The sequence below is a fragment of the Syngnathoides biaculeatus genome, chromosome 17 (genome assembly GCF_019802595.1).
Source record: "Syngnathoides biaculeatus isolate LvHL_M chromosome 17, ASM1980259v1, whole genome shotgun sequence".
Classification (NCBI taxonomy): Eukaryota; Metazoa; Chordata; class Actinopteri; order Syngnathiformes; family Syngnathidae; genus Syngnathoides; species Syngnathoides biaculeatus.
In genome coordinates, this window is record NC_084656.1 from 986,129 (window position 1) to 1,003,444 (window position 17,316).

Genomic DNA, 17,316 nt, shown 5'->3' on the forward strand with positions numbered 1-17,316 from the left:
ACTCACCCAGATTTATTGGAAATGTCATCCACCAGCTTGATAAGAAAAATCGACTCCTCAAAGTACCAACACTAAAGGCCAGTAATTAAAAAAAATAAACTTGTGTGCTCTCTCACAAAGACAAACTACCATTTCAATCAACAGTTCTCCTTGTCTTGTTTCTCGCAATTGTCATCTAATGCAACACTAAAATACACACGATTGGAGATCTGGGTGCAAATGTGAATCAATAGGCATGCCAATGTCCAATATTCTATTTTCAACAGGACAGCAGGACAGTTGAAGGTCTGATACCATTTCTTCAAGAGAACACAGAATCTCGGCGACTTCACTAAGGCATTTTTTAAAATAAATTACCCTTCATTGTATGGCTTTTTGGCCCATGCAATGTTCTAAGCCACTTGATATGATGCAAGATTTAGTCTCTTGATGCTCCTTTATTTTTTTTTTACCTTCATGTCACAGACATGGAACAGAAGGTAGGACCCAAATACAAGACTCCGAGACAGTGACAGGTTTCAAGGGTGGTTTAATTCCAGGCAAAGGTCATACAGGTAAGCAGTCCAACAAAGGCAAAGGCACAAAAATACGTGGCAAAGGTATGGTCCTAAAACATGAAAAAAAGAGGTCCCCAACAAGCCAAAAACAAGACTTAACCAGACTTGGCTGTGGTGGCACGGGAACACGAGGCAATGGCAATGAGGCAAATACACAAGAAGCTTGTATACTCAAGCCGAGTCATGCAGACTCATGCACTCTCATACAACAAACCGGAAACTACTGACACCACACGTGGCTCAAATACATGGCATATTTAGGTGAGGGGGTGCTGTCGGAGGCAGCCATGCATAGGGCAGTGGCTTGGCCAAGCCCCTGAAAGCATTCAATTTTCTTTGTGATTTATAAAAGTGATTAACTTGTGACTGGAGGTCCCTTTTGTAAATTCCAGGTCAACGTTAGCGTGGAGTGAGATGAAGTGGAGATTTGAAGCTGTAAAATGCGATAGACAACAACAACAAATAAAGAGCTCTCCCTCTCTGGTAAAAACATCCTGTGTTCATCATAAGTCAGACACAAAACGACACCATATCCAAAAAAGTGGAAAAGATCACAAGAAAGATGAGTATTTGTGATGTATGGAGGGAGTTAAACCCCACGGCCAAAGATTATTCACCTTATTCTCCACCACAAAAAACATTTGAGAATTTATTTTTTTTTTCTTTATGTATCGTAGATATTGGTTTTGTAAAGTCATGTAACATTGGGGGCGGCACGGTGGATCAGCTGGAAAGCATTGGCCTCACAGTTCTTCTGAGGTCCCGGGTTCTATCCTGGACCCGCCTGTGTGGAGTTTGCATGTTCTCCCCGTGCCTGCATGGGTTTTCTCCGGACACTCCGGTTTCCTCCCACATCCCAAAAACATGTAACATTAAGTGGACACTCTAAATTGCCCCTATGTGTGATTGTGAGTCTGACTCCTTGTCTCTCTGTGTCCTGCAATTGGCTGGCAACCAGTTCAGGGTGTACCACGCTTCCTCCCCGTTGACAGCGAGGATAGGCTCCAGCACTCCCCAGGACCCTTGTGAGGATAAGCGACTAAGAAAATGGATGGATGGAAAATTGGGTGATTGGATCTCTCAGACCACAGCCCAGTTTATTTCGACTTAAATTTAAAAACGGTAAAAAACTGTTTTCTTGGAAGCTTAATGTAAATGTACTTAAAGGGAAAATGAAAGAACTCCAAGAAGATGTTACATTATACCTGTCAGCGAATGATAATGGTGCGTTTGCCTCATCTGCCAGTGTAGTGAAATGTGGCGAGGCATTTTCATTTTCATTTTCATTTTGTTTATGGAAAATACAACACTGACATTCCACCAAAAAGCAAGCTGAGAATGAGAAAAGTGAACGAATGTCATGATCCTGCCGCTTCAGCATGAGCTGTGCGGGTGTCTGCGCAGGTGCGCTGATTGGAAGGTGTACACCTGTGCCTCATGCAGCCTGATCATGCTATGGATTTATATGACCGCGATGACAACTGGCCGGCGCCAGTTCGTAATGATCTTCGTGTCCCATTCGTGTGCTCCGGTATCCCTGATTGAACCTGTGTGTACCGACCTTCGTCCGTTCTCCGACCAACCTTGTAAGCCTGACTCCTTTGATACTTCTGCCTGCGTTGATTGGTCTCCCGTGTACCGACTCCTGTCTGTCCGCTCATCTGTTCTCTTTGCCCGACGTCACAACTACCGCTGCTGCATCGGACTGCCTGCTCGATCCCCGACCTCTGCATACAATAAACGTGTCTCTTCTTGAACTACCTTGCGTCTTCCGAGTTCCTGCATTTGGGTCCTACTCTCGTTTCCGATGGGACGTGACAGAACGAACTGGCCAATACAGGACCCAGCAGGAAAGACCCGGCGTCGCCGGGACCAACACAAGGTAGACCGTCTGCCGGAGGACCAAGCCTGTCCGATCCGGGTGGGCTCTCTGATGTCCTCCGCTCCCGTGTCTTACGCTCCGCCAGCGAGGTATGAATACGTCCCGAACACGACCCGTCCGGCTCCTCATATTCTTCTGGACTCTGACTTTTCGGAATATGAGGAGGACCGTGATTTGTATGACCGGCTGCCTGAGTACGACTCCGATGATTTTGATTTCGAATCTCTTTGCCCGGCTTTGCATCTCAGTCAGTTTGCTCCGCCTCCCCGCGTTTCCAGCACCCGAGCGACTTCGCCCGATAGATCCAAGTACACCAATCGGTATGAGGGAACCCGCTTGGTCATCTACCCGGGACCTCCGCGTGGCGGCCAGAGGAGACGCCCCGGCCGGGCGCTCCCTGGTGTCTCTCGCTGCGCGGCAACGAAGACACCGTCCTCCCACTCCTCGTCGGCAACGGTGAGACCGGCAGACCCGCAGCTGGTGGCGAAGCTTCCAGCCCAGAGGGAGGAGGAGCCGTCAAACCACGAGGCGTTCTGTCGCGAAATGCGGGCGCAGATAGAGAGGCAGAGCGCGGAATTGGCGGCTCTCACGGCCCAGGTCCGGCAAGGATTGGCGAACCAGCCGAGCTACTCTGACGTCGCATCGGCGACGGACTCGCTGCTGACGCAGGATCACGTGGCAGTTGGAACTGACCCGCTTCCGAGACACGCCCACGTGTCAGTTTCGACTGACTCTCCGCCTACTCGGGTTCACGTTGCCATGGAAACCGACCCGCCCTCTTGCCAAGTGCACGCCGCAGTGGGAACAGACTCGCCACCTCGCCAATTGCACGTAGCTGTGGAGACTGACCCGCCTCCCCGCCATTCCCACATCGAGGTTTTGACGCTTCCGAGCAGAGCTCACGCGGCAGTTGGAACTGACCCGCTCCCGAGACACGCCCACGTGTCAGTTTCGACTGACTCCCCGCCTACTCAGGTTCACGTTGCCCTGGAAACGGATTCGCCACCGCGCCACGCCCACGTTGCTGTCCAGGAGGGGGCGGTACTGCCGCTGCCTTCTCACGTTGCTGTCCAGGAGGGGGTGGTACTGGCGCCGCCTTCTCACGTTGCTGTCCAGGAGGGGGCGGTACTGGCGCCGCCTTCTCACGTTGCTGTCCAGGAGGGGGCGGTACTGGCGCCGCCGCCTTCTCACGTTGCTGTCCAGGAGGGGGCGGTACTGGCGCCGCCGCCTTCTCACGTTGCTGTCCAGGAGGGGGCGGTACTGGTGCCGCCGCCTTCTCACGTTGCTGTCCAGGAGGGGGCGGTACTGGCGCCGCCTTCTCACGTTCCTGTCCAGGAGGGGGCGATGGCGTCGCCGCCTTCTCACGTTCCTGTCCAGGAGGGGGCGATGGCGTCGCCGCCTTCTCACGTTCCTGTCCAGGAGGGGGCGATGGCGTCGCCGCCTTCTCACGTTCCTGTCCAGGAGGGGGCGATGGCGTCGCCGCCTTCTCACGTTCCTGTCCAGGAGGAGCTGGGGAGTTCGGTGGAGCCACCCTGGATCTGGAGAGACTACGGGATGGTGGTGGTCATTCCTCTGGTCCTTCTCTCCATCATCCTATTCGCTCCAGATGGCTCCCAGCCGCTTCATGACCTGGCCTCGTTGGCGACCAATCCCTGGTCGTCTTGCAACGACAGCGTGGGAGGTTCTCGTCCGGAGCAGTGGCCTGCCTTGTTCTGGTTCCTGCTTCGCCGTTTGGTTCCTCACAGAGGTTGTCCGCCCGAATCGCCCCATGGGGACCCTGGTGCTTGGCGTCCGGGTCGTCCTCCTGACCTGTCCACCCAGACGCCTCGTGTTTGGTGGCCTGGATGGCCACCAGTCTGGGGTTCAGGGTGTGGAAGGACATCGGAGATTGTGAGTGTTTCTCTCTGCAGTTGGACGAATCCACTGATGTGAGTGACACACACTAGGTGTGCATTTTCATTCGTATGGCATTTAGTGATAATCAACGTGAACTCTGATAGTTACAAAAAATGTCTAAAGTTAATTATGTTATTCAATATTGTGCTCATGCGGTAATGCAAGGCACACAAACACACATTTACATATAAAGAATCCTCAATATTCTTCAAAATAAATGTTTTGCTTTTTTGTTGTTTGGTCATTGTATTTCATCACTGTTCATTAAAAAAGAAAAAAAGGAAACGTCACAAACCCACTTTCCCACCGCCCCTCCCGTCGATCGCAAGAGGCTGGATGCTTGAGAAGTAGATCTTGGGGTAAACAAGTCTGGGCACCCCTGATCTAAAGAATCCCATAGCGGGTCGGTCATGGCCCAGGTTAACAATGCTGGCACCGCTAACATGGAGGGAAAACCGGCTGCTGGCATCCTCCTCGCCCAGGCGTTGCCGTGGAGACTAACGACACCAGATCAGGACCGGAAAGTTACTATACCCATACATATAAAAATCTTATGTTACTGGGCAGCTTTTGTCTTCCTTTTAGGCCATCTTGTCAGAAGACACACGTCTCGTGTGCAGCAGATGCCTAGATAAGACCCGGAGGTCTGTATTGCACATTCCTTTGTAATAAATCCATTTACTTGTCTAATCATTGATCAGCTATTCCTTGATCCATGAACAACGCGTAGAGTCCAAACTCGCAAATCCCTATACAAAAAGCAAAAAAAAAAAGAAAAAAAAGATGGTATTTATGTAAGCACAAAAAAAAATGTTTACAAAAAAACATAAATGGGAGGCCATTTTGAGCCATGGTTTTCTACATGTCACAAACAGGAGGGAAATATACAGACTCAGAACGTTGTTTGGTGGTGCAGCTGGTCAGCCAAACTCGTTTTTCTCATGAGCCGATTAAAGACCTCTTCATTGTCCCAAATTAATTGCATATTCAATCCAGCAGTTGGGTGTTGGACCTGACGTAAGGTAATGAAGAAACGGGTCCAAGCATGTTGGAACAGCTGGTGGAAGGTGTCTGGTGTGTTATGTGACATAGGAGTCTCTGTACTTGGATGAAAGGCAAAGTTTATAAAACAGTGGTTAGGCCAGCCATTATGGATTAGAGACTGTGGCACTGAAGAGACAACAGGAACTAGAACTGGAGGTGGCAAAAAGAAAGATGTTGAGATTCTCACTAGGAGTGAGCAGGTTGGATAGGATTAAAAATTAGCTCATTTGAGGGACAGCCAAAGTTGGATGTTTTGGAGGCATGGAGGCAAAGAATTAACAACATTGAGACCTAAAAAGCTAAACCTAACGTATTCCAATTCAATTGGATGTTATTATGTTTCACAATGTAAAATTCTAAGGATGTCAAAGGATGTAAACTTTCAAGTGAACTAATGATAGGTTTACAATTATGCAATTTTGTGTGTCATAGAGGTCAGACAACACAGGTGATAGGTGAAGTGTGATGTTTTTTTCTGTTCAGGTTTGTCATGGGAAGTTATCCAATTTTATGTGAAAAAAACAACATTTATTTTCAAGAAATAATGTATCTTTATTCACCTATTTATGCCAGTGTGACACAATGACAGACAGAACAAAAAAATCCTCTTCTATTAGATGGCAAGAAGTACATACAGTAATTAATCTATCCATTTTTGGTGACATTTACTTTTGTTGGTGTGCCGTGAGATTTTGTAAAATATGTGCCTTCGCTCCTTTAAGGTTGGAAATCACTGGTATAAGGGAATCCTGGGACGGTGGTGATGTCATTGGAAATCTATCCACACCACTGATCTAAAAAAAGAGACTGGATGGCTCATTGGCCACCAAAATTTAAGTCGCCATCCGCCAACTTGATTCTCCCAAAACAACAATGCCGATCTGTGTGGCTGTGAGAAAACATTCCACAGGTAAATTAGAAAGATTTTCTTTGACACTGTTAAAGTTTCTTTGTTTTTTATTTTCTGATGAGGTTAATTCACTTGAACAAAGTTTGGTTTACGGTTGTTGTCGTTCACTGTTCACTCTCTGCTTCACCTTTATAGGTTGACAGTTTTTTGCGAAAAAGCGATGTAAATATTTTCCCAAACTTCATCTGTGGATAAGCAAGAAAGCACTTTTTCTGTGAAATTTTTGAGGAATTTCATAATACAGAACTCTGCAATTGAATTTGATTTTCAAATGCAAGGAAACAAGTTTAAATCTTCTGTCTAAAATAGGATGTCGCACAGACAACAAATGAACAATGCATCTAGCATGTATTTTCCCATTGCGAGTCGTGACAGATTGACTTAAAATTTGGTTTTTATGACAAAAAAATGCTTATTTTTTGCTATGTTATGATGATAGTGCTTCACAGCGTATCTTGGGAAAAGTTAACGTCACGGAAATTGGGCCCTAGGTAATATGCAAGGTTTCTTGGTAGTCACGGTGTTATAGAGGCCTGCGACATCACGTCACAATCAGGTGATTTTCGGTCTCGCGCCATATTGGAAGACAAAGCGATTGCTTGGAGGGTCACATGCTCAATGACTATGTGGCTCATGTCGACAATACTATTGTCAACCTCTGCCCGAAATGTGGACAGGGCCCTCACAACACGCAGCACATCTTCAACTGCACAGCGGTTCCCACTACGCTGGCAGTAATGGACCTGTGGAAACGCCCGAAGGAAGTGGCTACCTTCCTGGAACTAGAAGTCGACTGAACAATGCGATTCCCTGGCTACAACAACAACAAACAAGTGTACTGCCGTATTAAGTATCATGCACGTTTAATTAATATTAATGAATATTTTCACCTTTCATTATTGTAGCAAATGAAAATTTCACAAAAGAATGTAGGCTAAAGAAATTTACATTTTATTGAAAAAAAATGTCTATTTAAATCTTTTCCTTTCATCTTGTCCCGTTAGGGGTCGCCACAGCATGTAATCTTTTTCCATCTAAGCCTATCGTGTGCATCTTCTTCTCTATCACCCACTGTCCTCATGTCCTCCCTCTTTGGTCTTCCTCTCGCTCTTTTGCCTGGCAGCTCCCTCCTCAGCACCCTTCTACCAATATATATATTCTCTCGTCTCTGAACATGTCCACACCATCTAAGTCTGCTCTCTCGAACCTTGTCTCCAAAACATCCAACTTTGGCTGTCCGTCTCATGAGCTCGTTTCTAATCCTATCCAACCTCTTCACTCTCAGTGAGAACATCAGTATCTTCATTTCTGCTACCTCCAGTTCTGCTACGTGTTGTTTCTTCAGTGCCACTGTCTCTAATCCGTACATCATGGCCGGCCTCACCACTGTTTTACAAACTTTGCCCTTCATCCTAGCAGAGACTCTTATGTCACGTAACACACCAGACACCTTCCGCCAGTGAGTTCCGACAGCGGGCCGCGAGCCGATCATTCAGGTGGCGGAGGCCTTTCGCCGAGCTTCATTGGTGGCCGTCAGCTTTAGCCTCGCTTCAGCTTCCTGGGCTAATGGCCTCCGCCGCCTGGAAGCTCGGCTTGGAGCCCGCCGCCTGTTTTGTTAGCCCCGGACGCCGAAGCTAGGCTAAACCCCTCCGCCGCCATCGAAGCTCGGCTAAAGGCCTCCCCGGACATCGAAGCCCGGCTCGCAGCCGGCCACCGGAGCTCGTGGGCTGCCTTTGGTGGCGGTGAAGGCCGTTGGCCTAGCTTCGACGTCCGGGGCTAAGGGCCTCCGCCGCCTTGAACCTCGGCACACGACTGCCGCCGGAGCTCGCTCATCAGACTCCGCGTCATTCCCGTCCAAAGAACCATCCGCGGCTGCCGGGCCAGAGCTTCAGGGGGCCTTTGTTTCAACACTTATGTCGCGCGTAGGCCTCTGAGTTAGTCAGACTCAGCGTCATTCCGCCCAAAGAACCATCCGAATATTCAACATTAAATACAGCTACAGGTTCAAATCTGTATCGAAGTATTCCTCCGTCTTCACGATCAACCGATACTGCTATTTCATCATCAGATAAGGATAAAGATGAGAAATCAGCGCTGGGCGTAATGGAGTCCCATGTAATCCAGCGTTTGGAACGGCACAGTACACGTCACATATGCCCACGTAGATCATAAGACTCGCGAAAATGGCAGCACCTCTGAAAATTCGTATTTGTTGATAAAAATCTTCTTAAAACACTATTAAATGAGAGGGTTTAACATCACATTGTCAAAATAGGGTACATATTACATGACCTATTGGATACACTGATAATGCAAGCACTAGATTTCCCCTTTAAATGTGATTTTGAATATATATGCACTACAAAGAGACGGAAACATAACAAAAAGAAATTAATTATACTCTTTCCTGCAAGGCGTTACTTAAGCGTCAAATTATAAATTGCAAATGATGATTAAATTACTCCTGGCCTCACAAACATTACATACATTTAAATGTACATTTATTAAATAATTGGATTTGCTAAAAAGCTGTAGTGGGAACGTCTACATTGAACTGAGAAAAGTCACACTGTAATGAAGTATAGATCATATGAAATGTAAACACCGACCTTTCTATTGACTAGTGAGTATCCATTTCTGACAACAGCTCCCACATCCCGAACCCAGCCACACACATCCACATCCATGTTCTTGTAAGCTTTCAGGTCATCCATGGTATAGTATGTCACATCTGTTTTCCATTCCTTTTTGGGTAACTCGTAGGGGTCCACTCCATCAACCAGAGCAAGTTTCTCCTTGTAAGGATTCCTTTTGACAGCTGGCATGGTGTCAACATGTTTACTGTCAGGTTTAAACAGCCTAGGATATTTAAAGTAAAATTATCAAGGAAGGATGACAAGAGGAACTTCTGGCTCGAGAGGAGAACATGGGATGTGTCTCTTTCACAATCTCCAACCTGTCACATCACATCTCCACGTCTCCACTTTTTTATTCCTTAGAGTGGTCCGCATCACACAAAGCAAATTGTGACAAACAAAGCAACCGTGACAAAAACAATCCATGTGAGTCTTTGCGATGTCTTCACCATCCTTTGGCTATCGTCAGTCTTTCTTGTCTTCTGCATCACTGTCTGGTGTTTCCACGGCACCCAATGTAAATTGATTGCATCATATTGTTAAAGTACATCATAGCAAAATTTCCATGGCACCTAATGTGCCTCTCGATTGCATTGCATCACATAAGCAATAAAAACCCAAGAAAGCAAATATGAGAACTTTATATACTACTTTATACTTTACTTTATATACAACTTTATATATATATGGTGGAAAATTAATGCGCATGCTCGGCAGTGACGTCGATCGCACGTATCTTTCTTTGTATCTTTCCTTTGCACTTAGCCTTTTTTTTTGGCTTTCCAAGTCAAATTGTGAAGACTATTTTACTTTTATTATACTTTCATTATTTGCTTAAATATGACCTTATACATTTAATCAACAGATAAAGTTTTGTCCATTTGCTAATCACACAAGGATGTGTTGTGGAGCGCCGTGGGTGTAGTCGTACGCAGAAAACCGGCTGGTGGCATCCTCCTCTCCCAGGCGTTGCCGTGGAGACAAACGACACCAGATTAAGGAGCGGAAAGTTCCCATCCCGGCCCAGGACCAGAAAGGGGGGAAGCCACTTTTTCCATGGACCCATACATATAAAAACCTTGTGTTACTGGGCAGCTCGTCTTCTTCTTTGACTATCCTGCCAGAAACACACGTCTCGTATGCAGCAGATACACAGATAAGACCCAGACGTCTGTATTGCACATTCCTTTGTAATAAATCCATTTTCTGTTAACTTTTTCTAATCATTGATCATATCTTCCTCGATTCGTGAACACGTGTAGGGTCCAAACTCGCAAATCCCTAAACTGAAAAAATGGAAAGCTTATACGACCTGTTTTAATTCTACATGCCAAATTTTGAGAAAAACCCTGCCATAATCCCACCTGTAAACCATGTCCTTCACAAATTTTGGGAGTACCAAGGTGGCGGCGAACTGGCTTCAACCAATCGGCATGCCGCTCGACGCCTATGCGCTATCCAGTTTTTTTCTTTAATCAATGATCCATACACAAAGCAACGTTTTGCCCTGACCGGAAGTTGAAGCCGAATTACAATGTGAAAGGAACCTGAGCGCAGTTTAGTTTTTAATCTGTCATTGACGACGACGCCGAAAAGAAGCAGAAGAAGAAGAAGAAGAAGCAGAAGAAGCAGAAGAAGAAGAAGAAGAAGAAGAAGAAGAAAAAGAAAAAAAATAGAGTAGAAAAAAACAAGACCAACCGAAGCCCTAAATTTTCGCAGGCATATACACTGTAGAATTGCCTGATAGGAAAGTGTCAGATGTTTTGAATCTATTAAAAATGGCTTACCAGACATTTCAACAGGAGTATTTACAAATTCCCCTTGTAACGAGAGCATACACTACTGCATGTGTCCTTACAACTGCAGCTGTGGTAAGATGACGAGTGTTTCTCACTGTGTTGTCAGAGGAACCATTATCTTCTCTTTGTTCGCGTCTTGTTAGAACAGCTGTACTGTGTAATATCTTTTTTTTTCAATTTACTGTCGTTATCCATATGGTAAACCACTGGAAAGTGTGTATGCGAAACGTATGTGCACACGTCTAATGCGTAACATGAATTCGATTTAATTGAACATCGTGTTTCCATTTCCCCAGATTTCAATGTTTTATTCCTATTCTAAATGAGCAGTAATAGATACACGTTACTGGTGGAGCAAAAAAAAGACAAAGTAATGCTTGGTTAAAAAAAAAAGTTATGTAAATCCCTTTGCCGCCGAATAAGGCCCAAACACCTTTAAAAAGAAATTGTATGTCACACGTTTGACAACCCCCCACACACTTACATCTCTTCATAGCTTACCCTTTGAATTTAAGTTTATTTGGTGCGTAAGCACACTGAACTCAAATTTCCATTTGTAATTATGCTTTCAAAACAGCTGCTGCTTTCACAAAGTGATGTATACAAAACAATGCAAAATTGTAACAGTATACTACAATCACAAATCTACAATTAAAATACACAACAGCCCACTTCACACTAGCAGTTTGCATATACAGGAAATGCAGAATTAATTTCCCCCTGCATATACAGGAAATGCAGAATTAATTTCCCCCTTGTGGTATGTTTTTTGAAGCATTTAGTAGATGAAAAAGGAGTAAAATTGATTTTTCCTTTGAACTGTACGAAGTCTGTGGGATTTGAGATTTAACAAACACACTTTGCATGACGTAACTGTCTGTTCCAAGCCTCGTTTTTAAAGTAAATAAGATAACTGAACAGGTGATAGTTCATTTGTTGGTGAGTGACACACAGCAAGCTTTTGAAGAAATGTATACGTTTGGGTGTTAATCATGAACATGAGCTGAAAGGTTTGACCTGTTGTGGAAATTCTCACATTTTAAGCACAAGTATAAAATTCATGTTGGTTTTTTCCCCCTCCAGCAACTCGAGATCATCACACCTTTTCAACTGTATTTCAATCCAGATTTGATCCTAAGAAATTACCAGGTCAGTCATCATCAGGATTGTCATTGTCATGCTTATTCCAGGTTTGTTTTAAAGAAATATATAATGGTAAACCAGCAACAAAGCCTGTCACCCATTGGCAATTTTGTCTAGTATTAGTAATATATTTTGTGGACCAGGGGTGCCCAGACTTTGTTTTTCCCCTAAGATCTACTTTTCAAGCAGCCAGCCTCTTGCGAGCTACCGACGACGACGACGATGACAGGGGGGTCGCGACAACCAGTCATCCCTCACTCATTGAATCACATTGCAAAATGCCACAAACTAAATAGCTGTATGTTATATGTTGTGTGCTGTATGTTTTGTTGCATACAACAGTGCGCAGTTTAGAGGGAACATTAGCTTACGTTTTTTTTTTGGGTAGAGGGCATGCTGTCTCGCGATCGACCAAGATTACCTGTCGATTGCGATCGACGCATTGAGCACCCCTGTTGTAGACTATCACACGATTTGTCACTTTAAACTGCTCCCCTTGCACAATTGTCATTGCACTGGTCAATATTGGGAACCACGAACGGGTAAAGCCACTCTTCTTCCTCTTCCTCTTCTTTTCTTTCGGCTTGTCCCGTTAGGGGACGCCACAGTGTGTCGTATTTTTCCAACTGAGCCTATCTCGTGCAACTTCCTCTCTAACACCCACTGCCCTTCTGTCCTCCCTCACAACATCCAGAAACCTTTTCTTTGGTCTCCCTCTCGCTCTTTTGCCTGGCAGCTCAATCCTCAGCACCCATCTACCAATGTACTCACTCTCTCGTCTCTGAACATGTCCAAACTAAGTCTGCTCTCTCTAACCTTGTCTCCAAAACATCCAACTTTGGCTGTCCCGCTAATGAGCTCATTTCTAATCCTATCCAACCTCTTCACTCTAAGCAAGAACTTCAGCATCTTCATTTCTGTTACCGCCAGTTCTGCTTCCTGTTGTTCCTTCAGTGCCAACATCTCTAAATCCGTACATCATGGCCGGCCTCACCACTGTTTTACAAACTTTGCCCTTCATCCTAGCAGAGACTCTTATGTCACGTAACACACCAGACACCTTCCGCCAGTGAGCTCCGACAGCGGGCCGCGAGGCAATCATTCAGGTGGCGGAGGCCTTTAGCCGAGCTTCATTGGTGGCGGACAGCTTTAGCCTCGCTTCAGCTTCCTGGGCTCTTGACTCTTCTGTCACATAGAACACCAGACACCTTCCGCCAACTGTTACAATTGTTGTTTGCTTTTGTAGCAGTTGGCACATTCAGCATCCTAATTGCTGTCACTGTTTTAAGTCTTTGCAACTTGTCAGCAGAGGCATATCCGTACTATTCATGAAGTTTCCCTAAAACTCGTATCTTCTTGTCTGTATTCATTTTATCTGTAATTGTCAGTAGATCCTCCTCAGCATCGGATCCGTATCAGCATTATATTTTTCCTCACTGTCCACAATTACACAATAATGTCCAGCGCTAGTAAGATCTACTTTGACTGTCTGGTTGAACATAACTCCACTGTCATGCGCCATGTGCTCCATGGTTCCTTTTTTTTCTTACTTAAAAAGTAATGCAATGTGAACAAGCACAACTTCAGTATCTGTTATACTTTGTGTGCCCAGTTTTAGCATGTATCTTGACACTTTTTATTGAGTTGATCACCAGGCCATCCTTAAACTTAAAGGACCAGTGACTTTGATTTTCAGTCTCTCTTGTTGTTTTTTGTACTTTTTTTCATTGCTGCGTTGCAGCATATGTTTCCTGGCTGATACTATCAGTTATAGCACGTGTTTCATTCAAATATCCTGTTCGCGTTGACGTATCAGCCAAACCTAAATCACTGAATACTGTGAAAGCCAGCTCTCTGTCACATCCAAGCACGCAGTTGTCCACTGGCGTAAAAACAAAAACTGGATTGGGTCACTTCATGTGGTATTTGATCATCTGAGAATAACACTGTTGAAACTCACAATTTGGTTGAAGTTAGAGTAAACCTCTTATATCCTATCCTTAGTTTCGAAACAAACCAAGTCCACCAAATTAATTCCTCTGTCTTCATTTAAGTCATCAACCGGAATTTCTATTGCTGTTTCTTGCTCCCTACTTGACTGCACTACAAGAACCACAAGGGCTTGCTTTTTTTTCTCCAAATCTCTTTGTCCAACTCCCCACCCATTTTTTTTCTCCAATTTTTTTAGGATTTTACTTCTTTAGAAGGTGACAGAACTCTGAAGTTGGTCACATCTCTGCTACCAATAACTCCATGTTTAACTTCAAGCAAGCTTTTATATTGCCTCTGCTTTACTCACAAACAATACAAGTGACTTCCCCAACACAGAACCCAACTTAACCATTAAAAGAGAGTACCACTGGCCACTTGTGGTGTGGCATGTAAAGATTATTAGTTCAATCAAACAATAAGTGCGTAAGTTTAGTAATTTAAACTAGTCTTATTATTTGGTGTGGTACCCATTTTTTTCCCCAACACCCACACTTCTCATGCTGCCCAACTCTACTCCTTTTTGTTAACTTGCATTGCAGGACTTTTCAAATGTCTTTTTTTAATATAAGATATGGACTGATGATAACTATATGTAATGTGTTGTTTGTGGTGTTTAATTCTCTCTCTCTCTCTCTTTTATAGGTATGGCGACTAATAACAAACTTCCTATTTTTTGGTCCAGTTGGCTTCAATTTTCTGTTTAATATGATATTTTTGTATCCTTCTCAGTTTTCAATATCACTGCAATGTCAAACCCCGAATATAATTAATTCAAAATTCAAATCTTTGGTTATTCCTTTACTATCTGCTTATCTTGGATTTGATTGATTGATTGGCCCCAAATCTGGAAATGTAATTGAGCTTTCCTTTCATCCGTTCACAATCTGCTTATCCTGTTTGAGGTAATGGGATCCAATCCCATGTGGCAGGTTACACCATGGAGTGATGGTCAGGCAATCAAAGCGCAAATCACATTTTGGCATTGAGTGTTCGGTTACAGCTGTGTAGAAGTCATTATAGTGACTATCAACAATTTAGGATGTTTTCATTGATGTCAAAAGAATGGCTAAAGAGAAGAGCACTATGCTTCTAGTTTAAAAAAAAAAAAAGAATAATTTTTTTGTCATTAAAATATACAAGAGCCAGCTCTCGTCCCTCTTCACATAATTAGAATCGTAGAAAAACTATTCAATTCTAAAAGAATATCACGGATAAAAAGTAGCATCATTGCAAGACATTTTAGTGCGACGCAGAAAGAACAATGGGTGGAAAGTGTAAAAAGAGGGTGAACGTACCTGTTGTAAATAGTATGCACACAATTTTTTGCCAATCAATTTCATGAGCAAAACACAACAGTCTGAAACGGTTGAAAATTAGTTGAAGCCAGAGGTTTACAAGCACTTGGCAAAAAGACACATTTAATTTTTTTGTCTCCGTCTTCAGTCAAATCATACTAAACCTTTAGTTTGTTACGATCAAAATTATTTAATTTTGTCAATAATGAGGGAGAATTTCTTGGATTTTTTTTTTTTTTCTTCAAGGTCAAAAGTTGACATATATTTCCAAAGTATCGAGTAGCATTTCCTTTGAACTGCATGATAATAGGGCAAATGTTTTGGGTAACCCTCCACAAGCTTCTGACAATACTCTGCTGGAACCCTGGGCCATTCCTCCTGACAGAACTGGCGTAACTGAGTCAGGTTTGTTAATTGCCTTGTGTGCTCACTCCCTTACAGATCTGCCCACAAATTTTCGATCGGATTTAGATCAAGGCTTTGTGATGGCCACTCCAAAACACTGACTTAGTTATCCTCAAGCCACTTTACAGTATTTTGGAAGTATGCATAAGGTCATTGTCCATTTGGAAGACCCATTTGCACCCAAGTTTTAGCTTCGTGGCTGATGTGTTGAGATGTTTCTTTAACATAATAATGTAATATTATTTCTTCATGGTGCCATCTATTTTATGAAAGGCTCCAGTTCCTGGTGCAGCACAACAGCCCCACAACACGATGCTGCCAGCTCCATGCCTCACAGTTGGTATGGTTAGGTCTACAAGCTTCCTTCTTTTATCTCCACATGTAACGTTGGTCATTATGGCCAAACAGCTCCACCTTTGTTTCATCAAACCACATGTCTCCGGAAGTTAAGATGTTTGTCTTTGACCTTTTATGCAACCACTAATATGGCTTTTTTTTTTTAAACCAGGGGCCAGACCATGCCGTCTTTGATCCTTTCTTTTTATCTTAAGATTAATTTGGTATAAACTGCTGGCTTTTTATAAAGCATGAATAATTGCGTTTCAGATAACGAGAACAGTTTTCCTCTCACGTTGACTCATCACACGATCGAATGTTGTTATGCGGCTATGGATTGTCGCGATTATCTCAGTTTGAAATGGCCTTTGTGTTTCTTTGCTCTCCTTTGTTGGCACAATTAACACAGATTCTACATCAGACATTCAAGTTTACAGCAATCTAGTCACCCGTGGTATTCATCCTAGTATTCAAAATATTTTTTTTGTCATGTTCTCCCCGTGTCAGTGAGAAAAATCTGCGTCTGCCGTGGTGCTCCTTTGCTTGTAGGCATCACACTTGATCCATTCTCCCGACCCGTCAGCCCAAATGGTGTCCCTTTTCAGTGGTCGAGGGACCCCCTGGGCTGTGGGGTTTGTCTGGGGTGGCACCTGATTTGTTTAGGGTTTTTGTTGTTGCGAGCTACTTAATGTAGGGGTGTTACAATGAAAGTGGTGTCTCCTTGTTCTCCCATTCCCATGGGAATGTGGGCCGTGCCTGTCGAACTGCAGTGTGTCATTTTTACATCTCATGTTAACTACAAAAGGTTAAAATAGTTGTGCTTGATCAAATGGCAAGAAAGCACCAACACAAAGATGGCCCTTTTTAAAAAAAATAGTATTCATGACTTGGTGACCATAAATGCTTATTCCAGAAATGTGGTAATGAGATGTCACTGACGCGATAATGCGACTTGCAAATGAATTTCGCTGCGGACATATGAGGACAAAAGCCAGACAAATGATGTTGCGAGAGCCCCAATTGGTCCAGCACAAGATGGGGAGGAGAAGGCAGTGGCAAGTGCAAAGTAAGTCTGGGGTGGGGGAGTAGAAGATACAAAAATCACAAGGTAGTGTGTGTGTGCTGTGCATGGAAGATAAAGGTTACCTGAGTTGACTGTGAGTGATTGTGAGCCATCCACAAAACAACTTGACATCATAACAGCTGTATCTTCAGCTACCTGGCAGCCATCACAGCATTTTGGAACGTTTAATAATTTTCATTGTGATGGTCTAATGGAGACCAACCAATTTTGAAAGCTGGATGGATTTTTTTTTTTCCCCACAGAGAAAATGTTTTTAGTTTGAGTTTGCTTCTTGGCATCTGTAGTTGCAGAGAAGTTAAGTAAATAATACAACAATCACTATATTTTGCATTTATTG

The 17,316-nt window shown here is 43.9% G+C and overlaps 1 protein-coding gene across 31 annotated transcripts in view; it reads left to right on the forward strand.

The window, feature by feature from the left end:
• Positions 1-8,898: 8,898 nt before the first annotated feature.
• The window catches only part of derl2 (derlin 2), a 32,120-nt gene continuing 23,702 nt past the window's right edge, over positions 8,899-17,316 (forward strand). For 25 of the 31 annotated variants that reach the window (XR_009792310.1, XR_009792307.1, XR_009792306.1 and 22 more), the window contains exons 1-3: positions 8,899-10,796; positions 11,808-11,873; positions 14,502-14,575. Coding sequence is in view for 27 of the 31 variants with exons in the window: in XM_061801545.1 (XP_061657529.1) it covers positions 10,704-10,796; positions 11,808-11,873; positions 14,502-14,575 (233 nt within the window). In the remaining 4 variants the exon portion in view is untranslated. The remainder of the gene's footprint in view (positions 10,797-11,807; positions 11,874-14,501; positions 14,576-17,316) is intronic. The other 6 variants (XM_061801554.1, XM_061801569.1, XM_061801571.1 and 3 more) reach the window with 2 other exon arrangements.